Genomic DNA, 22,384 nt, shown 5'->3' with positions numbered 1-22,384 from the left:
TCTCTCTGGCCTCTCTGTCTCCCTCTGGCCTCTCTGTCTCTCTCTGGCCTCTCTGTCTCTCTCTGGCCTCTCTGTCTCTCTCTGGCCTCTCTGTCTCTCTCTGGCCTCTCTGTCTCTCTCTGGCCTCTCTTTCTCACTCTGGCCTCTCTGTCTCTCCCTGGCCTCTCTGTCTCTCCCTGGTCTCTCTGTCTCTCCCTGGTATCTCTGTCTCTCCCTGGGCTCTCTGTCTCTCCCTGGGCTCTCTGTCTCTCCCTGGCCTCTCTCTCTCCCTGGCCTCTCTGTCTCTCCCTGGTATCTCTGTCTCTCCCTGGGCTCTCTGTCTCTCTCTGTCTCTCTCTGGCCTCTGTCTCTCTCTGGCCTCTCTGTCTCTCTCTGGCCTCTCTGTCTCTCTCTGGCCTCTCTGTCTCTCTCTGGCCTCTCTGTCTCTCCCTGGGCTCTCTGTCTCTCCCTGGGCTCTCTGTCTCTCCCTGGTCTCTCTGTCTCTCCCTGGCCTCTCTGTCTCTCCCTGGTCTCTCTGTCTCTCCCTGGGCTCTCTGTCTCTCTCTGTCTCTCTCTGGCCTCTGTCTCTCTCTGGCCTCTCTGTCTCTCTCTGGCCTCTCTGTCTCTCCCTGGTCTCTCTGTCTCTCTCTGGCCTCTCTGTCTCTCTCTGGCCTCTCTGTCTCTCTCTGGCCTCTCTGTCTCTCTCTGGCCTCTCTGTCTCACTCTGGCCTCTCTGTCTCTCCCTGGCCTCTCTGTCTCTCCCTGGTCTCTCTGTCTCTCCCTGGCCTCTCTCTCTCCCTGGTCTCTCTGTCTCTCTCCCTGGCCTCTCTGTCTTTCCCTGGTCTCTCTGTCTCTCCCTGGGCTCTCTGTCTCTCCCTGGTCTCTCTGTCTCTCCCTGGTCTTTCTGTCTCTCCCTGGCCTCTCCGTCTCTCTCTGGCCCTCCGTCTATCTCTGGCCTCTCTGTCTCTCTCTCTACCCTCTCAGTCTCTCTCCCTGGACTCTCTGTCTCTCCCTGGCCTCTCTGTCTTTCCCTGGTCTCTCTGTCTCTCCCTGGTCTCTCTGTCTCTCCCAGGTCTTTCTGTCTCTCCCTGGTCTTTCTGTCTCTCCCTGGCCTCTCCGTCTCTCTCTGGCCCTCCGTCTATCTCTGGCCTCTCTGTCTCTCTCTCTGCCCTCTCTGTCTCTCTCCCTGGACTCTCTGTCTTTCCCTGGTCTCTCTGTCTCTCCCTGGGCTCTCTGTCTCTCCCTGGTCTCTCTGTCTCTCTCTGGCCCTCCGTCTATCTCTGGCCTCTCTGTCTCTATCTCTGCCCTCTCTGTCTCTCTCCCTGGCCTCTCTGTCTTTCCCTGGCCTCTCTGTCTCTCCCTGGCCTCTCTGTCTTTCCCTGGTCTCTCTGTCTCTCTCTGGCCTCTCTGTCTCTCTCTGGCCTCTCTGTCTTTCTCTGGCCTCTCTGTCTCTCTCTGGCCTCTCTGTCTCTCTCTGGCCTCTCTGTCTCTCTCTGGCCTCTCTGTCTCACTCTGGCCTCTCTGTCTCTCCCTGGCCTCTCTGTCTCTCCCTGGTATCTCTGTCTCTCCCTGGGCTCTCTGTCTCTCCCTGGCCTCTCTGTCTCTCCCTGGTATCTCTGTCTCTCCCTGGGCTCTCTGTCTCTCCCTGGCCTCTCTCTCTCCCTGGTCTCTCTGTCTCTCCCTGGTATCTCTGTCTCTCCCTGGGCTCTCTGTCTCTCCCTGGCCTCTGTCTCTCCCTGGTCTCTCTGTCTCTCCCTGGCCTCTCTCCCTGGTCTCTCTGTCTCTCCCTGGTATCTCTGTCTCTCTCCCTGGTCTCTCTGTCTTTCCCTGGTCTCTCTGTCTCTCCCTGGCCTCTCTGTCTCTCCCTAGCCTCTCTGTCTCTCCCTGGGCTCTCTGTCTCTCCCTGGCCTCTCTGTCTCTCCCTGGTCTCTCTGTCTCTCCCTGGGCTCTCTGTCTCTCTCTGTCTCTCTCTGGCCTCTGTCTCTCTCTGGCCTCTCTGTCTCTCTCTGGCCTCTCTGTCTCTCTCTGGCCTCTCTGTCTCTCTCTGGCCTCTCTGTCTCTCCCTGGGCTCTCTGTCTCTCCCTGGGCTCTCTGTCTCTCCCTGGCCTCTCTCTCTCCCTGGTCTCTCTGTCTCTCCCTGGGCTCTCTGTCTCTCCCTGGTCTCTCTGTCTCTCTCTGGCCTCTCTGTCTCTCTCTGGCCTCTCTGTCTCTCTCTGGCCTCTCTGTCTCTCTCTGGCCTCTCTGTCTCACTCTGGCCTCTCTGTCTCTCCCTGGGCTCTCTGTCTCTCCCTGGTCTCTCTGTCTCTCCCTGGTCTTTCTGTCTCTCCCTGGCCTCTCCGTCTCTCTCTGGCCCTCCGTCTATCTCTGGCCTCTCTGTCTCTCTCTCTACCCTCTCTGTCTCTCTCCCTGGACTCTCTGTCTCTCCCTGGCCTCTCTGTCTTTCCCTGGTCTCTCTGTCTCTCCCTGGTCTCTCTGTCTCTCCCTGGTCTTTCTGTCTCTCCCTGGTCTTTCTGTCTCTCCCTGGCCTCTCCGTCTCTCTCTGGCCCTCCGTCTATCTCTGGCCTCTCTGTCTCTCTCTCTACCCTCTCTGTCTCTCTCCCTGGACTCTCTGTCTCTCCCTGGCCTCTATGTCTCTCCCTGGTCTCTCTGTCTCTCCCTGGTCTCTCTGTCTCTCCCTGGGCTCTCTGTCTCTCCCTGGTCTCTCTGTCTCTCCCTGGGCTCTCTGTCTCTCTCTGGCCTCTCTGTCTCTCTCTGGCCTCTCTGTCTCTCTCTCTGGCCTCTCTGTCTCTCTCCCTGGGCTCTCTGTCTCTCCCTGGGCTCTCTGTCTCTCTCTGTCTCTCTCTGGCCTCTCTGTCTCACTCTGTCCTCTCTGTCTCTTCCTGGCCTCTGTCTCTTCCTGGCCTCTCTGTCTCTCTCTGGCCATTAGGAAACTCTATAGCAGCTCATATAAGACAATTGTGTGTTTTAGTGTGTGTGTGTGTGTGTGTGTGTATGTTTGTTTGTGTGTTTGTGTGTGTGTGTTTGCATGTGCGCCTGCACGCCATGCACGTGTGGTCGCACACACACACACACACACACACACACACACACACACACACACACACACACACACACACACACACACACACACACACACACACACACACACACACACACACACACACACACACACACACACACACACACACAGACAGAGCTGTGTTTTTCCATGTAGAATTGAAACCACACTACTATATGTAACCAGGACAAACATGTTTTAACCAAGTCACTAATATCATCAAAATAAATCAATCACGTTTTTGGCCTCATTTATAAAGTAGAATCCCTTTTCATAAAAATAATGTTAAAAATAATCATTTATTACCAGAATGATATAGGTAGAGATATGTATAGGGGGAAGGTGACTAGGCAACAGGATATATGATAAACAGAGTAGCAGCAGGTCGTATGTGAGTGGCTGTATCAGAGGGTCAGTGTGTACAGAGATAAACAGAGTAGCAGCAGGTCGTATGTGAGTGGCTGTGTCAGAGGGTCAGTGTACAGAGATAAACAGAGTAGCAGCAGGTCGTATGTGAGTGGCTGTGTCAGAGGGTCAGTGTGTACAGAGATAAACAGAGTAGCAGCAGGTCGTATGTGAGTGGCTGTATCAGAGGGTCAGTGTACAGAGATAAACAGAGTAGCAGCAGGTCGTATGTGAGTGGCTGTATCAGAGGGTCAGTGTACAGAGATAAACAGAGTAGCAGCAGGTCGTATGTGAGTGGCTGTATCAGAGGGTCAGTGTGTACAGAGATAAACAGAGTAGCAGCAGGTCGTATGTGAGTGGCTGTATCAGAGGGTCAGTGTACAGAGATAAACAGAGTAGCAGCAGGTCGTATGTGAGTGGCTGTATCAGAGGGTCAGTGTGTACAGATATAAACAGAGTAGCAGCAGGTCGTATGTGAGTGGCTGTATCAGAGGGTCAGTGTGTACAGAGATAAACAGAGTAGCAGCAGGTCGTATGTGAGTGGCTGTGTCAGAGGGTCAGTGTGTACAGAGATAAACAGAGTAGCAGCAGGTCGTATGTGAGTGGCTGTATCAGAGGGTCAGTGTGTACAGAGATAAACAGAGTAGCAGCAGGTCGTATGTGAGTGGCTGTATCAGAGGGTCAGTGTGTACAGAGATAAACAGAGTAGCAGCAGGTCGTATGTGAGTGGCTGTGTCAGAGGGTCAGTGTACAGAGATAAACAGAGTAGCAGCAGGTCGTATGTGAGTGGCTGTATCAGAGGGTCAGTGTGTACAGAGATAAACAGAGTAGCAGCAGGTCGTATGTGAGTGGCTGTATCAGAGGGTCAGTGTGTACAGAGATAAACAGAGTAGCAGCAGGTCGTACGTGAGTGGCTGAATCAGAGGGTCAGTGTGTACAGAGATAAACAGAGTAGCAGCAGGTTGTATGTGAGTGGCTGTATCAGAGGGTCAGTGTACAGAGATAAACAGAGTAGCAGCAGGTCGTATGTGAGTGGCTGTATCAGAGGGTCAGTGTGTACAGAGATAAACAGAGTAGCAGCAGGTCGTATGTGAGTGGCTGTATCAGAGGGTCAGTGTGTACAGAGATAAACAGAGTAGCAGCAGGTCGTATGTGAGTGGCTGTATCAGAGGGTCAGTGTGTACAGAGATAAACAGAGTAGCAGCAGGTCGTATGTGAGTGGCTGTGTCAGAGGGTCAGTGTGTACAGAGATAAACAGAGTAGCAGCAGGTCGTATGTGAGTGGCTGTATCAGAGGGTCAGTGTGTACAGAGATAAACAGAGTAGCAGCAGGTCGTATGTGAGTGGCTGTATCAGAGGGTCAGTGTGTACAGAGATAAACAGAGTAGCAGCAGGTCGTATGTGAGTGGCTGTATCAGAGGGTCAGTGTGTACAGAGATAAACAGAGTAGCAGCAGGTCGTATGTGAGTGGCTGTATCAGAGGGTCAGTGTGTACAGAGATAAACAGAGTAGCAGCAGGTCGTATGTGAGTGGCTGTATCAGAGGGTCAGTGTACAGAGATAAACAGAGTAGCAGCAGGTCGTATGTGAGTGGCTGTATCAGAGGGTCAGTGTACAGAGATAAACAGAGTAGCAGCAGGTCGTATGTGAGTGGCTGTATCAGAGGGTCAGTGTACAGAGATAAACAGAGTAGCAGCAGGTCGTATGTGAGTGGCTGTGTCAGAGGGTCAGTGTGTACAGAGATAAACAGAGTAGCAGCAGGTCGTATGTGAGTGGCTGTATCAGAGGGTCAGTGTGTACAGAGATAAACAGAGTAGCAGCAGGTCGTATGTGAGTGGCTGTATCAGAGGGTCAGTGTGTACAGAGATAAACAGAGTAGCAGCAGGTCGTATGTGAGTGGCTGTGTCAGAGGGTCAGTGTGTACAGAGATAAACAGAGTAGCAGCAGGTCGTATGTGAGTGGCTGTATCAGAGGGTCAGTGTACAGAGATAAACAGAGTAGCAGCAGGTCGTATGTGAGTGGCTGTATCAGAGGGTCAGTGTACAGAGATAAACAGAGTAGCAGCAGGTCGTATGTGAGTGGCTGTATCAGAGGGTCAGTGTGTACAGAGATAAACAGAGTAGCAGCAGGTCGTATGTGAGTGGCTGTACCAGAGGGTCAGTGTGTACAGAGATAAACAGAGTAGCAGCAGGTCGTATGTGAGTGGCTGTATCAGAGGGTCAGTGTACAGAGATAAACAGAGTAGCAGCAGGTCGTATGTGAGTGGCTGTACCAGAGGGTCAGTGTGTACAGAGATAAACAGAGTAGCAGCAGGTCGTATGTGAGTGGCTGTATCAGAGGGTCAGTGTGTACAGAGATAAACAGAGTAGCAGCAGGTCGTATGTGAGTGGCTGTATCAGAGGGTCAGTGTACAGAGATAAACAGAGTAGCAGCAGGTCGTATGTGAGTGGCTGTATCAGAGGGTCAGTGTGTACAGAGATAAACAGAGTAGCAGCAGGTCGTATGTGAGTGGCTGTATCAGAGGGTCAGTGTGTACAGAGATAAACAGAGTAGCAGCAGGTCGTATGTGAGTGGCTGTATCAGAGGGTCAGTGTACAGAGATAAACAGAGTAGCAGCAGGTCGTATGTGAGTGGCTGTATCAGAGGGTCAGTGTGTACAGAGATAAACAGAGTAGCAGCAGGTCGTATGTGAGTGGCTGTATCAGAGGGTCAGTGTGTACAGAGATAAACAGAGTAGCAGCAGGTCGTATGTGAGTGGCTGTATCAGAGGGTCAGTGTACAGAGATAAACAGAGTAGCAGCAGGTCGTATGTGAGTGGCTGTATCAGAGGGTCAGTGTACAGAGATAAACAGAGTAGCAGCAGGTCGTATGTGAGTGGCTGTATCAGAGGGTCAGTGTACAGAGATAAACAGAGTAGCAGCAGGTCGTATGTGAGTGGCTGTATCAGAGGGTCAGTGTACAGAGATAAACAGAGTAGCAGCAGGTCGTATGTGAGTGGCTGTATCAGAGGGTCAGTGTACAGAGATAAACAGAGTAGCAGCAGGTCGTATGTGAGTGGCTGTATCAGAGGGTCAGTGTACAGAGATAAACAGAGTAGCAGCAGGTCGTATGTGAGTGGCTGTATCAGAGGGTCAGTGTACAGAGATAAACAGAGTAGCAGCAGGTCGTATGTGAGTGGCTGTATCAGAGGGTCAGTGTGTACAGAGATAAACAGAGTAGCAGCAGGTCGTATGTGAGTGGCTGTATCAGAGGGTCAGTGTACAGAGATAAACAGAGTAGCAGCAGGTCGTATGTGAGTGGCTGTATCAGAGGGTCAGTGTACAGAGATAAACAGAGTAGCAGCAGGTCGTATGTGAGTGGCTGTATCAGAGGGTCAGTGTGTACAGAGATAAACAGAGTAGCAGCAGGTCGTATGTGAGTGGCTGTATCAGAGGGTCAGTGTGTACAGAGATAAACAGAGTAGCAGCAGGTCGTATGTGAGTGGCTGTATCAGAGGGTCAGTGTGTACAGAGATAAACAGAGTAGCAGCAGGTCGTATGTGAGTGGCTGTATCAGAGGGTCAGTGTACAGAGATAAACAGAGTAGCAGCAGGTCGTATGTGAGTGGCTGTATCAGAGGGTCAGTGTACAGAGATAAACAGAGTAGCAGCAGGTCGTATGTGAGTGGCTGTATCAGAGGGTCAGTGTGTACAGAGATAAACAGAGTAGCAGCAGGTCGTATGTGAGTGGCTGTATCAGAGGGTCAGTGTGTACAGAGATAAACAGAGTAGCAGCAGGTCGTATGTGAGTGGCTGTATCAGAGGGTCAGTGTGTACAGAGATAAACAGAGTAGCAGCAGGTCGTATGTGAGTGGCTGTATCAGAGGGTCAGTGTGTACAGAGATAAACAGAGTAGCAGCAGGTCGTATGTGAGTGGCTGTATCAGAGGGTCAGTGTGTACAGAGATAAACAGAGTAGCAGCAGGTCGTATGTGAGTGGCTGTATCAGAGGGTCAGTGTACAGAGATAAACAGAGTAGCAGCAGGTCGTATGTGAGTGGCTGTATCAGAGGGTCAGTGTACAGAGATAAACAGAGTAGCAGCAGGTCGTATGTGAGTGGCTGTACCAGAGGGTCAGTGTACAGAGATAAACAGAGTAGCAGCAGGTCGTATGTGAGTGGCTGTACCAGAGGGTCAGTGTACAGAGATAAACAGAGTAGCAGCAGGTCGTATGTGAGTGGCTGTATCAGAGGGTCAGTGTACAGAGATAAACAGAGTAGCAGCAGGTCGTATGTGAGTGGCTGTGTCAGAGGGTCAGTGTGTACAGAGATAAACAGAGTAGCAGCAGGTCGTATGTGAGTGGCTGTATCAGAGGGTCAGTGTGTACAGAGATAAACAGAGTAGCAGCAGGTCGTATGTGAGTGGCTGTATCAGAGGGTCAGTGTACAGAGATAAACAGAGTAGCAGCAGGTCGTATGTGAGTGGCTGTATCAGAGGGTCAGTGTACAGAGATAAACAGAGTAGCAGCAGGTCGTATGTGAGTGGCTGTATCAGAGGGTCAGTGTGTACAGAGATAAACAGAGTAGCAGCAGGTCGTATGTGAGTGGCTGTATCAGAGGGTCAGTGTGTACAGAGATAAACAGAGTAGCAGCAGGTCGTATGTGAGTGGCTGTATCAGAGGGTCAGTGTGTACAGAGATAAACAGAGTAGCAGCAGGTCGTATGTGAGTGGCTGTATCAGAGGGTCAGTGTGTACAGAGATAAACAGAGTAGCAGCAGGTCGTATGTGAGTGGCTGTATCAGAGGGTCAGTGTGTACAGAGATAAACAGAGTAGCAGCAGGTCGTATGTGAGTGGCTGTATCAGAGGGTCAGTGTACAGAGATAAACAGAGTAGCAGCAGGTCGTATGTGAGTGGCTGTATCAGAGGGTCAGTGTACAGAGATAAACAGAGTAGCAGCAGGTCGTATGTGAGTGGCTGTATCAGAGGGTCAGTGTACAGAGATAAACAGAGTAGCAGCAGGTCGTATGTGAGTGGCTGTATCAGAGGGTCAGTGTACAGAGATAAACAGAGTAGCAGCAGGTCGTATGTGAGTGGCTGTATCAGAGGGTCAGTGTACAGAGATAAACAGAGTAGCAGCAGGTCGTATGTGAGTGGCTGTATCAGAGGGTCAGTGTGTACAGAGATAAACAGAGTAGCAGCAGGTCGTATGTGAGTGGCTGTATCAGAGGGTCAGTGTACAGAGATAAACAGAGTAGCAGCAGGTCGTATGTGAGTGGCTGTATCAGAGGGTCAGTGTGTACAGAGATAAACAGAGTAGCAGCAGGTCGTATGTGAGTGGCTGTATCAGAGGGTCAGTGTGTACAGAGATAAACAGAGTAGCAGCAGGTCGTATGTGAGTGGCTGTATCAGAGGGTCAGTGTACAGAGATAAACAGAGTAGCAGCAGGTCGTATGTGAGTGGCTGTATCAGAGGGTCAGTGTACAGAGATAAACAGAGTAGCAGCAGGTCGTATGTGAGTGGCTGTATCAGAGGGTCAGTGTGTACAGAGATAAACAGAGTAGCAGCAGGTCGTATGTGAGTGGCTGTATCAGAGGGTCAGTGTGTACAGAGATAAACAGAGTAGCAGCAGGTCGTATGTGAGTGGCTGTATCAGAGGGTCAGTGTACAGAGATAAACAGAGTAGCAGCAGGTCGTATGTGAGTGGCTGTATCAGAGGGTCAGTGTACAGAGATAAACAGAGTAGCAGCAGGTCGTATGTGAGTGGCTGTATCAGAGGGTCAGTGTGTACAGAGATAAACAGAGTAGCAGCAGGTCGTATGTGAGTGGCTGTATCAGAGGGTCAGTGTACAGAGATAAACAGAGTAGCAGCAGGTCGTATGTGAGTGGCTGTATCAGAGGGTCAGTGTGTACAGAGATAAACAGAGTAGCAGCAGGTCGTATGTGAGTGGCTGTATCAGAGGGTCAGTGTGTACAGAGATAAACAGAGTAGCAGCAGGTCGTATGTGAGTGGCTGTATCAGAGGGTCAGTGTGTACAGAGATAAACAGAGTAGCAGCAGGTCGTATGTGAGTGGCTGTATCAGAGGGTCAGTGTGTACAGAGATAAACAGAGTAGCAGCAGGTCGTATGTGAGTGGCTGTGTCAGAGGGTCAGTGTGTACAGAGATAAACAGAGTAGCAGCAGGTCGTATGTGAGTGGCTGTATCAGAGGGTCAGTGTGTACAGAGATAAACAGAGTAGCAGCAGGTCGTATGTGAGTGGCTGTATCAGAGGGTCAGTGTACAGAGATAAACAGAGTAGCAGCAGGTCGTATGTGAGTGGCTGTATCAGAGGGTCAGTGTACAGAGATAAACAGAGTAGCAGCAGGTCGTATGTGAGTGGCTGTATCAGAGGGTCAGTGTGTACAGAGATAAACAGAGTAGCAGCAGGTCGTATGTGAGTGGCTGTATCAGAGGGTCAGTGTGTACAGAGATAAACAGAGTAGCAGCAGGTCGTATGTGAGTGGCTGTATCAGAGGGTCAGTGTGTACAGAGATAAACAGAGTAGCAGCAGGTCGTATGTGAGTGGCTGTATCAGAGGGTCAGTGTGTACAGAGATAAACAGAGTAGCAGCAGGTCGTATGTGAGTGGCTGTATCAGAGGGTCAGTGTACAGAGATAAACAGAGTAGCAGCAGGTCGTATGTGAGTGGCTGTATCAGAGGGTCAGTGTACAGAGATAAACAGAGTAGCAGCAGGTCGTATGTGAGTGGCTGTATCAGAGGGTCAGTGTACAGAGATAAACAGAGTAGCAGCAGGTCGTATGTGAGTGGCTGTATCAGAGGGTCAGTGTACAGAGATAAACAGAGTAGCAGCAGGTCGTATGTGAGTGGCTGTATCAGAGGGTCAGTGTACAGAGATAAACAGAGTAGCAGCAGGTCGTATGTGAGTGGCTGTATCAGAGGGTCAGTGTACAGAGATAAACAGAGTAGCAGCAGGTCGTATGTGAGTGGCTGTATCAGAGGGTCAGTGTACAGAGATAAACAGAGTAGCAGCAGGTCGTATGTGAGTGGCTGTATCAGAGGGTCAGTGTACAGAGATAAACAGAGTAGCAGCAGGTCGTATGTGAGTGGCTGTATCAGAGGGTCAGTGTGTACAGAGATAAACAGAGTAGCAGCAGGTCGTATGTGAGTGGCTGTATCAGAGGGTCAGTGTACAGAGATAAACAGAGTAGCAGCAGGTCGTATGTGAGTGGCTGTATCAGAGGGTCAGTGTGTACAGAGATAAACAGAGTAGCAGCAGGTCGTATGTGAGTGGCTGTATCAGAGGGTCAGTGTGTACAGAGATAAACAGAGTAGCAGCAGGTCGTATGTGAGTGGCTGTATCAGAGGGTCAGTGTACAGAGATAAACAGAGTAGCAGCAGGTCGTATGTGAGTGGCTGTATCAGAGGGTCAGTGTACAGAGATAAACAGAGTAGCAGCAGGTCGTATGTGAGTGGCTGTATCAGAGGGTCAGTGTGTACAGAGATAAACAGAGTAGCAGCAGGTCGTATGTGAGTGGCTGTATCAGAGGGTCAGTGTACAGAGATAAACAGAGTAGCAGCAGGTCGTATGTGAGTGGCTGTATCAGAGGGTCAGTGTGTACAGAGATAAACAGAGTAGCAGCAGGTCGTATGTGAGTGGCTGTATCAGAGGGTCAGTGTGTACAGAGATAAACAGAGTAGCAGCAGGTCGTATGTGAGTGGCTGTATCAGAGGGTCAGTGTGTACAGAGATAAACAGAGTAGCAGCAGGTCGTATGTGAGTGGCTGTATCAGAGGGTCAGTGTGTACAGAGATAAACAGAGTAGCAGCAGGTCGTATGTGAGTGGCTGTATCAGAGGGTCAGTGTGTACAGAGATAAACAGAGTAGCAGCAGGTCGTATGTGAGTGGCTGTATCAGAGGGTCAGTGTGTACAGAGATAAACAGAGTAGCAGCAGGTCGTATGTGAGTGGCTGTATCAGAGGGTCAGTGTACAGAGATAAACAGAGTAGCAGCAGGTCGTATGTGAGTGGCTGTATCAGAGGGTCAGTGTACAGAGATAAACAGAGTAGCAGCAGGTCGTATGTGAGTGGCTGTATCAGAGGGTCAGTGTGTACAGAGATAAACAGAGTAGCAGCAGGTCGTATGTGAGTGGCTGTATCAGAGGGTCAGTGTGTACAGAGATAAACAGAGTAGCAGCAGGTCGTATGTGAGTGGCTGTATCAGAGGGTCAGTGTACAGAGATAAACAGAGTAGCAGCAGGTCGTATGTGAGTGGCTGTATCAGAGGGTCAGTGTACAGAGATAAACAGAGTAGCAGCAGGTCGTATGTGAGTGGCTGTATCAGAGGGTCAGTGTACAGAGATAAACAGAGTAGCAGCAGGTCGTATGTGAGTGGCTGTATCAGAGGGTCAGTGTACAGAGATAAACAGAGTAGCAGCAGGTCGTATGTGAGTGGCTGTATCAGAGGGTCAGTGTACAGAGATAAACAGAGTAGCAGCAGGTCGTATGTGAGTGGCTGTATCAGAGGGTCAGTGTACAGAGATAAACAGAGTAGCAGCAGGTCGTATGTGAGTGGCTGTATCAGAGGGTCAGTGTACAGAGATAAACAGAGTAGCAGCAGGTCGTATGTGAGTGGCTGTATCAGAGGGTCAGTGTACAGAGATAAACAGAGTAGCAGCAGGTCGTATGTGAGTGGCTGTATCAGAGGGTCAGTGTGTACAGAGATAAACAGAGTAGCAGCAGGTCGTATGTGAGTGGCTGTATCAGAGGGTCAGTGTACAGAGATAAACAGAGTAGCAGCAGGTCGTATGTGAGTGGCTGTATCAGAGGGTCAGTGTACAGAGATAAACAGAGTAGCAGCAGGTCGTATGTGAGTGGCTGTATCAGAGGGTCAGTGTACAGAGATAAACAGAGTAGCAGCAGGTCGTATGTGAGTGGCTGTACCAGAGGGTCAGTGTACAGAGATAAACAGAGTAGCAGCAGGTCGTATGTGAGTGGCTGTACCAGAGGGTCAGTGTACAGAGATAAACAGAGTAGCAGCAGGTCGTATGTGAGTGGCTGTATCAGAGGGTCAGTGTACAGAGATAAACAGAGTAGCAGCAGGTCGTATGTGAGTGGCTGTATCAGAGGGTCAGTGTGTACAGAGATAAACAGAGTAGCAGCAGGTCGTATGTGAGTGGCTGTATCAGAGGGTCAGTGTACAGAGATAAACAGAGTAGCAGCAGGTCGTATGTGAGTGGCTGTACCAGAGGGTCAGTGTACAGAGATAAACAGAGTAGCAGCAGGTCGTATGTGAGTGGCTGTATCAGAGGGTCAGTGTACAGAGATAAACAGAGTAGCAGCAGGTCGTATGTGAGTGGCTGTATCAGAGGGTCAGTGTACAGAGATAAACAGAGTAGCAGCAGGTCGTATGTGAGTGGCTGTATCAGAGGGTCAGTGTGTACAGAGATAAACAGAGTAGCAGCAGGTCGTATGTGAGTGGCTGTATCAGAGGGTCAGTGTGTACAGAGATAAACAGAGTAGCAGCAGGTCGTATGTGAGTGGCTGTATCAGAGGGTCAGTGTGTACAGAGATAAACAGAGTAGCAGCAGGTCGTATGTGAGTGGCTGTATCAGAGGGTCAGTGTGTACAGAGATAAACAGAGTAGCAGCAGGTCGTATGTGAGTGGCTGTATCAGAGGGTCAGTGTACAGAGATAAACAGAGTAGCAGCAGGTCGTATGTGAGTGGCTGTATCAGAGGGTCAGTGTACAGAGATAAACAGAGTAGCAGCAGGTCGTATGTGAGTGGCTGTATCAGAGGGTCAGTGTACAGAGATAAACAGAGTAGCAGCAGGTCGTATGTGAGTGGCTGTGTCAGAGGGTCAGTGTGTACAGAGATAAACAGAGTAGCAGCAGGTCGTATGTGAGTGGCTGTATCAGAGGGTCAGTGTGTACAGAGATAAACAGAGTAGCAGCAGGTCGTATGTGAGTGGCTGTATCAGAGGGTCAGTGTGTACAGAGATAAACAGAGTAGCAGCAGGTCGTATGTGAGTGGCTGTGTCAGAGGGTCAGTGTGTACAGAGATAAACAGAGTAGCAGCAGGTCGTATGTGAGTGGCTGTATCAGAGGGTCAGTGTACAGAGATAAACAGAGTAGCAGCAGGTCGTATGTGAGTGGCTGTATCAGAGGGTCAGTGTACAGAGATAAACAGAGTAGCAGCAGGTCGTATGTGAGTGGCTGTATCAGAGGGTCAGTGTGTACAGAGATAAACAGAGTAGCAGCAGGTCGTATGTGAGTGGCTGTACCAGAGGGTCAGTGTGTACAGAGATAAACAGAGTAGCAGCAGGTCGTATGTGAGTGGCTGTATCAGAGGGTCAGTGTACAGAGATAAACAGAGTAGCAGCAGGTCGTATGTGAGTGGCTGTACCAGAGGGTCAGTGTGTACAGAGATAAACAGAGTAGCAGCAGGTCGTATGTGAGTGGCTGTATCAGAGGGTCAGTGTGTACAGAGATAAACAGAGTAGCAGCAGGTCGTATGTGAGTGGCTGTATCAGAGGGTCAGTGTACAGAGATAAACAGAGTAGCAGCAGGTCGTATGTGAGTGTCGGTATCAGAGGGTCAGTGTACAGAGATAAACAGAGTAGCAGCAGGTCGTATGTGAGTGGCTGTACCAGAGGGTCAGTGTGTACAGAGATAAACAGAGTAGCAGCAGGTCGTATGTGAGTGGCTGTACCAGAGGGTCAGTGTGTACAGAGATAAACAGAGTAGCAGCAGGTCGTATGTGAGTGGCTGTATCAGAGGGTCAGTGTACAGAGATAAACAGAGTAGCAGCAGGTTGTATGTGAGTGGCTGTATCAGAGGGTCAGTGTGTACAGAGATAAACAGAGTAGCAGCAGGTCGTATGTGAGTGGCTGTATCAGAGGGTCAGTGTACAGAGATAAACAGAGTCGCAGCAGGTCGTATGTGAGTGGCTGTATCAGAGGGTCAGTGTACAGAGATAAACAGCCTCTAAAATACAGTGCAAAAAAACCTGACCAACCTGACCAAATTCATGTAGAAATGTCAGTTATAGATCTGTCGTTCTCATTGAAAGCCAGTCTAAGAAGCGGTAGATCTGTTCTATGCGTGTTATTTCTATGCTTACCATTCTCCTTCCAGTTCTCTGCTGCCAATGACTGGAACGAACTACAAAAATCTCTGAAACTGGAAACACTTATCTCGCTCACTAGCTCTAAGCACCAGCTGTCAGAGCAGCTCACAGATCACTGCACCTGTACATAGCCCATCTATAATGTAGCCCAAACAACTACCTCTTCCCCTACTGTATTTATTTATTTATTTTGCTCCTTTGCACCCCATTATCTCTATTTCTACTTTGCACTTTCTTCCACTACAAATCTACCATTCCAGTGTTTTACTTGCTATATTGTATTTACTTTGCCACCATGGACTTTATTGCCTTTACCTCCCTTATCTCACCTCATTTGCTCACATTGTACATAGACTTATTTTCTACTGTATTATTGACTGTATATTTGTTTTACTCCATGTGTAACTCTGTGTTGTGGTATGTGTCAAACTGCTTTGCTTTATCTTGACCAGGTCGCAATTGTAAATGAGAACTTGTTCTCAACTTACCTACCTGGTTAAATAAAGGTGAAGAAAAAAAAAAAAAAAAAAAAAAAAATGTATTAACTGTTGAGATTTTAGCAACCAGGAAAGAGCGGAGAGGTTTCTGCCTGGTGCACTTCTAATAATATGTAAGGCATGTGATGATCAGAAATTATGTAATGGAATTATAGTCAAACTAAAATATGATAATATAATTATAAATACATTTTATCCAGGTTTTATATCTGTTTTTAAATACGTATAAGTTTCCTCTAAAATATTTGTAAACATAAACGTCTCAGTTTTAGTTTTTTTGTAAAGTTGTGAGTATTATTATTTTATATATATATATATTTATATTTATTTATTGAACCTTTATTTAACTAGGCAAGAACAAATTCTTATTTACAATGACGGTCTACACCGGCCAAACCCGGATGACGCTGGGACAGTTGTGCTCCGCCCCTATGGGACTCCCAATCACAGCCAGTTGTGAAACAGCCTGCATATGTTACATGTCAGTTAAGAACAAATTCTTATTATTCAATGACAGCCTACCGGGGAACAGTAGGTTAACTGCCTTGTTCAGGGGCAGAATGACAGATTTTTACCTTGTCAGCTCGGGGGATTCAATCTTGCAACCTTTCGGGTCACTAGTCCAACGCTCTAACCACTAGGCTACCTGCTGCTCCAATATCAGTACTTGTTGCATTTACACCGTGTCTAAGTCCTGTCTCTACTGGTTTGAGCCAGTCCTGTCTCTACTGGTTTGAGCCAGTCCTGTCTCTACTGGTTTGAGCCAGTCCTGTCTCTACTGGTTTGAGCCAGTCCTGTCTCTACTGGTTTGAGCCAGTCCTGTCTCTACTGGTTTGAGCCAGTCCTGTTATCTACTGGTTTGAGCCAGTCCTGTCTCTACTGGTTTGAGCCAGTCCTGTTATCTACTGGTTTGAGCCAGTCCTGTCTCTACTGGTTTGAGCCAGTCCTGTCTCTACTGGTTTGAGCCAGTCCTGTTATCTACTGGTTTGAGCCAGTCCTGTCTCTACTGGTTTGAGCCAGTCCTGTCTCTACTGGTTTGAGCCAGTCCTGTCTCTACTGGTTTGAGCCAGTCCTGTTATCTACTGGTTTGAGCCAGTCCTGTCTCTACTGGTTTGAGCCAGTCCTGTCTCTACTGGTTTGAGCCAGTCCTGTCTCTACTGGTTTGAGCCAGTCCTGTCTCTACTGGTTTGAGCCAGTCCTGTCTCTACTGGTTTGAGCCAGTCCTGTTATCTACTGGTTTGAGCCAGTCCTGTTATCTACTGGTTTGAGCCAGTCCTGTTATCTACTGGTTTGAGCCAGTCCTGTCTCTACTGGTTTGAGCCAGTCCTGTCTCTACTGGTTTGAGCCAGTCCTGTTATCTACTGGTTTGAGCCAGTCCTGTCTCTACTGGTTTGAGCCAGTCCTGTCTCTACTGGTTTGAGCCAGTCCTGTTATCTACTGGTTTGAGCCAGTCCTGTCTCTACTGGTTTGAGCGTATGGCTGTGGTCTGTGTGATCGACTGCATTGTTTCAGTGGAATTTTGTCATATTGGCAGTTAATTAAAAATAAAAATAAAAACTGTATGGAATCCTTCTTCTAAAACTGTCTGTCTAGCTAGCTAACACACACACACACACACAGTGCAGATACAGTCTTCACAGTCATTGTTTTACACGATATCTTAATCACAGCACTGGTAAACCGTAGTCGACCAACTCCCTGACCAACATGACTGACCTTTGGACCATCATGAGAGGGTTAATATCCATTCTAGTTTTTCTATATCCATTCTAGTTTTTCTATATCATTTCTATAACCATTCTAGTTTTTCTATATCCATTCTAGTTTTTCTATATCCATTCTATCCATTCTAGTTTTTCTATATCCATTCTAGTTTTTCTATATCCATTCTAGTTTTTCTATACCCATTCTAGTTTTTCTATATCATTCTAGTTTTTCTACATCCATTCTAGATTTTCTATATCCATTCTAGTTTTTCTATATCATTCTAGTTTTTCTATATCCATTCTAGTTTTTCTATATCCATTCTAGTTTTTCTATATCATTCTAGTTTTTCTACATCCATTCTAGTTTTTCTATATCCATTCTAGTTTTTCTATATCATTCTAGTTTTCTATATCCATTCTAGTTTTCTATATCATTCTAGTTTTTCTATATCCATTCTAGTTTTTCTATAGCCATTCCAGTTTTCCTATATCCATTCTAGTTTTTCTATAGCCATTCTAGTTTTCCTATATCCATTCTAGTTTTTCTATATCATTCTAGTTTTTCTATATCCATTCTAGTTTTTCTATATCCATTCTAGTTTTTCTATATCATTCTAGTTTTTCTATATCCATTCTAGTTTTTCTATAGCCATTCCAGTTTTCCTATATCCATTCTAGTTTTTCTACATCCATTCTAGTTTTCTATATCATTCTAGTTTTTCTATATCCATTCTAGTTTTTCTATATCCATTCTAGTTTTTCTATATCCATTCTAGTTTTTCTATATCATTCTAGTTTTTCTATAGCCATTCTAGTTTTTCTATATCCATTCTAGTTTTTCTACATCCATTCTAGTTTTTGTATATCCATTCTAGTTTTTGTATATCCATTCTAGTTTTTCTATATCCATTCTAGTTTTTCTATAGCATTCTAGTTTTTCTATAGCCATTCTAGTTTTTCTATATCATTCTAGTTTTTCTATATCCATTCTAGTTTTTCTATAGCCATTCTAGTTTTTCTATAGCCATTCTAGTTTTTCTATATCATTCTAGTTTTTCTATATCCATTCTAGTTTTTCTACATCCATTCTAGTTTTTCTATATCATTCTAGTTATTCTACATCATTCTAGTTTTTCTATATCCATTCTAGTTTTTCTATATCCATTCTAGTTTTTCTATATCCATTCTAGTTTTTCTATATCCATTCCAGTTTTCCTATATCCATTCTAGTTTTTCTATAGCCATTCTAGTTTTCCTACATCCATTCTAGTTTTTCTACATCCATTCTAGTTTTTCTATATCATTCTAGTTTTTCTATATCCATTCTAGTTTTTCTATATCCATTCTAGTTTTTCTATATCCATTCTAGTTTTTCTATATCCATTCTAGTTTTTCTATATCCATTCTAGTTTTTCTATATCCATTCTAGTTTTTCTATATCCATTCTAGTTTTTCTATAGCCATTCTAGTTTTCCTATATCCATTCTAGTTTTTCTATATCCATTCTAGTTTTTCTATATCCATTCTAGTTTTTCTATATCATTCTAGTTTTTCTATATCCATTCTAGTTTTTCTATAGCCATTCCAGTTTTCCTATATCCATTCTAGTTTTTCTACATCCATTCTAGTTTTCTATATCATTCTAGTTTTTCTATATCCATTCTAGTTTTTCTATATCCATTCTAGTTTTTCTATATCCATTCTAGTTTTTCTATATCATTCTAGTTTTTCTATAGCCATTCTAGTTTTTCTATATCCATTCTAGTTTTTCTACATCCATTCTAGTTTTTGTATATCCATTCTAGTTTTTGTATATCCATTCTAGTTTTTCTATATCCATTCTAGTTTTTCTATAGCATTCTAGTTTTTCTATAGCCATTCTAGTTTTTCTATATCATTCTAGTTTTTCTATATCCATTCTAGTTTTTCTATAGCCATTCTAGTTTTTCTATAGCCATTCTAGTTTTTCTATATCATTCTAGTTTTTCTATATCCATTCTAGTTTTTCTACATCCATTCTAGTTTTTCTATATCATTCTAGTTATTCTACATCATTCTAGTTTTTCTATATCCATTCTAGTTTTTCTATATCCATTCTAGTTTTTCTATATCCATTCTAGTTTTTCTATATCCATTCCAGTTTTCCTATATCCATTCTAGTTTTTCTATAGCCATTCTAGTTTTCCTACATCCATTCTAGTTTTTCTACATCCATTCTAGTTTTTCTATATCATTCTAGTTTTTCTATATCCATTCTAGTTTTTCTATATCCATTCTAGTTTTTCTATATCCATTCTAGTTTTTCTATATCCATTCTAGTTTTTCTACATCCATTCTAGTTTTTCTATATCCATTCTAGTTTTTCTATATCCATTCTAGTTTTTCTATATCCATTCTAGTTTTTCTATCGCATTCTAGTTTTTCTATATCATTCTAGTTTTTCTATATCCATTCTAGTTTTTCTATATCATTCTAGTTTTTCTATATCCATTCTAGTTTTTCTATATCCATTCTAGTTTTTCTATAGCCATTCTAGTTTTTCTATATCATTCTAGTTTTTCTATATCCATTCTAGTTTTTCTATACCATTGTAGTTTTTCTATATCATTCTAGTTTTTCTATAGCCATTCTAGTTTTCCTCTATCCTAATTCTATGGCGAGGAGTCTAGTCAGGGTCAGATGAGGTGACCTTAACGTGTCTGACATTGTAATGGAATTGTTGAGGTGAACCACCGACCTGATACACAGTCAAACACGTTTATAGATGAATAGGAATGTCACATTGTTAAAACTCATTTTTAATGCAGCGTCGCTCCTATCACTGAAGGATTTATAAACATTTTATTAATGAACTGAATAAAATGATTCCTCAGACTGCTGGGATGTCACGCTACTAAAATCTAAAGGAAATGAACTGAATAAAATGATTCCTCAGACTGCTGGGATGTCACGCTACTAAAATCTAAAGGAAATGAACTGAATCAAATGATTCCTCAGACTGCTGGGATGTCACGCTACTAAAATCTAAAGGAAATGAACTGAATAAAATGATTCCTCAGACTGCTGGGATGTCACGCTACTAAAATCTAAAGGAAATGAACTGAATAAAATGATTCCTCAGACTGCTGGGATGTCACGCTACTAAAATCTAAAGGAAATGAACTGGACTTTTTCCATCAATTGAACAGACACAGCGTGTTTAATATAATAGAGCCCATCAGCCCATTGTCTCAATACAACAATGTGATGTCCATGACTGGTTATTGAATGACTGTCTAACAGAAATAACCTTTTCATCTGTCAACCCTTTAACAAAACTAAACCATACAGAACCTTTAAGTGTTCATCAAGTCATTGTGATCTGAAATGACACCTATTCAGGAGGTGACGTTCTTTAAGGTGTTGTTGTCACTATAACACATCTAAACTGGTTCTCTCTCTCTCTCTCTCTCTCTCTCTCTCTCTCTCTCTCTCTCTCTCTGTCTCTCTCTGTCTCTCATCCCTTCTCTCCCCCTTTCTCTCTCTCTCTCCTCCCTTCTCTCGTCCCTCTCTCGCTCTCTCTCTCTCTCTCTCTCCCCCCCTCTCTCTCTCCCCGCTCTCTTCCCGCTCTCTCTCTCTCTTTCTCTCTCTCTCCTCCCTTCAATCGTCCCTCTCTCTCTCTCTCTCTCTCTCTCTCTCTCTCTCTCTCTCTCGTCCCTTTTCTCCTCCTCCCTTCTCCCCCCTCTCTCTCACCCCCCCTCTCTCTCTCTTTCTCTCTCTCTCTCTCTCTCCTCCCTTCTCTCCATCTCTCTCCTCCCTTCTCTCCTCCCCCTCTCTCTCTCTCTCTCTCTCTCTCTCTCTCTCTCTCCTAACTTCTCTCCTCTCTCTCTCCTCCCTTCTCTCCTCTCTCTCTCTCCTCCCTTCTCTCCATCTCTCTCCTCCCTTCTCTCCTCCCCCTCTCTCTCTCTCTCTCTCTCTCTCTCTCTCTCTCTCTCCTCCCTCTCTCTCTCTGCCTCCAGGTTCCATTGCCAGATGTTCCTATATCAAATACCACTACTCTTCAGCAACGATACCCAAGAACCTCTCGTATAACATCACAAAGACCATACGACAGGATGAGTGGCACTCTTTGCGTAAGTCTCTCCCATTCTTTATTTTCTTCAACAGGGTTTCTGTATTCTCTACACAGACATCCCCTGTTTCCAGCAGTGATGTCTGTATGTGTAGTTTCTGTATTCTCTACACAGACATCCCCTGTTTCCAGCAGTGATGTCTGTATGTGTAGTTTCTGTATTCTCTACACAGACATCCCCTGTTTCCAGCAGTGATGTCTGTATATTTCCCTTACATTTTGTATGTGTAATTATGCATTGACTATTATATTACGAGGATTCTATATCCCAGGTGAATGGATTTGTTAGACTTTATCTAGTGGTGAAAAAGAGAGAAGGAGAAAGCTTTGAGGTTGAGAGACTTCCTGTCACCTGACACACACTGTAATTGGAGGGAGAAGGCATGATAGTTTGGGCCATGTTCAGAAACTTCCTGTCACCTGACACACACTGTAAGTGGAGGGAGAAGGCATGACAGTTTGGGTCATGTTCAGAAACTTCCTGTCACTTGACACACACTGTAAGTGGAGGGAGAAGGCATGATAGTTTGGGTCATGTTCAGAAACTTCCTGTCACCTGACACACACTGTAAGTGGAGGGAGAAGGCATGATAGTTTGGGTCATGTTCAGAAACTTCCTGTCACCTGACACACATTGTCAGTGATGGGAGAAGGCATGACAGTTTGGGTCATGTACGGAGGGCTGCTGCTCGCTTCTCTGGCCACTTTCTTCACCTCTGTCTTCCTCCCCTCTTTCATTCTCACTCTGTCTCTTCCACCCCTTCATTTCTGCCTTCTTTCTGTCTCACTCATCTCTCCCTCTCTCCCTCTCTTTCTCTCTCTTCTCCCTCTCCCTCTTTCTCTCCTCTCCCTCTCTTCCTCTCTCTTCTCCCTCTCTTCCTCTCTTTTACCACCTCTGTCTTCCTCCCCCATCTCCCCTCCCTCTCTCCCCCTCGGTAAGACAGAAGCTTTACATAATCCCACCCCAGTACTGCATAAAACGCACCAAACACAGTCGACAGCTACAGATGAAAAAACATAGATGTTTTCAGGTTCTACAGTTAGAAGCATTTTTGAAGCCAGTCTCCATCTCTGTTCCGCGCCGGGTTTAAATTCCCATAAATCCATGAATGGTGTGTGTCCACATACTCCACACTTCCTGGTTCCAGAGCTTCCTGGTTCCAGAGCGTAACAACATCCCTCCATACAGCAGATACGGCTCTAGAACTGTCCAATCCCATCAGGAACTATTCACACCATTGTAATCCCATGTGGACTATAGAAGAGATGGAGTTTGGTTCCAGTCAAGGACAACAGTCATCCGTTTTATTGGACCAGATGAGAGGATAGCTTTGGTTAGCATGCAGTCATTTGAAAGAACACAGACTGTATCCCTCAAGGCACCAAAATAACAAGGGCTAAAGAACATATTGTACCCCTCAAGGCTCCAAAATAACAAGGGCTAAAGAACATATTGTATCCCTCAAGGCTCCAAAATAACAAGGGTTAAAGAACATAGACTGTACCCCTCAAGGCTCCAAAATAACAAGGG

General features: G+C 45.8%; 1 protein-coding gene across 1 annotated transcript in view; it reads left to right on the top strand.

Moving 5' to 3' along the window:
* Nucleotides 1-22,384, top strand: part of LOC123743794 (transmembrane protein 178B) — a 187,471-nt gene that overhangs the window by 86,075 nt on the left and 79,012 nt on the right. The window contains exon 3 of the mRNA XM_082978052.1: nucleotides 20,741-20,854. Within this exon, the coding sequence (XP_082834178.1) occupies nucleotides 20,741-20,854 (114 nt within the window). The remainder of the gene's footprint in view (nucleotides 1-20,740; nucleotides 20,855-22,384) is intronic.

This window comes from Salmo salar, chromosome 07 (genome assembly GCF_965601325.2).
Source record: "Salmo salar chromosome 07, fSalSal1, whole genome shotgun sequence".
NCBI classification, from domain to species: domain Eukaryota; kingdom Metazoa; phylum Chordata; class Actinopteri; order Salmoniformes; family Salmonidae; genus Salmo; species Salmo salar.
The sequence above is the reverse complement of the archived record's forward strand: the minus strand, read 5'-3'. Positions and strand labels throughout refer to the sequence as shown.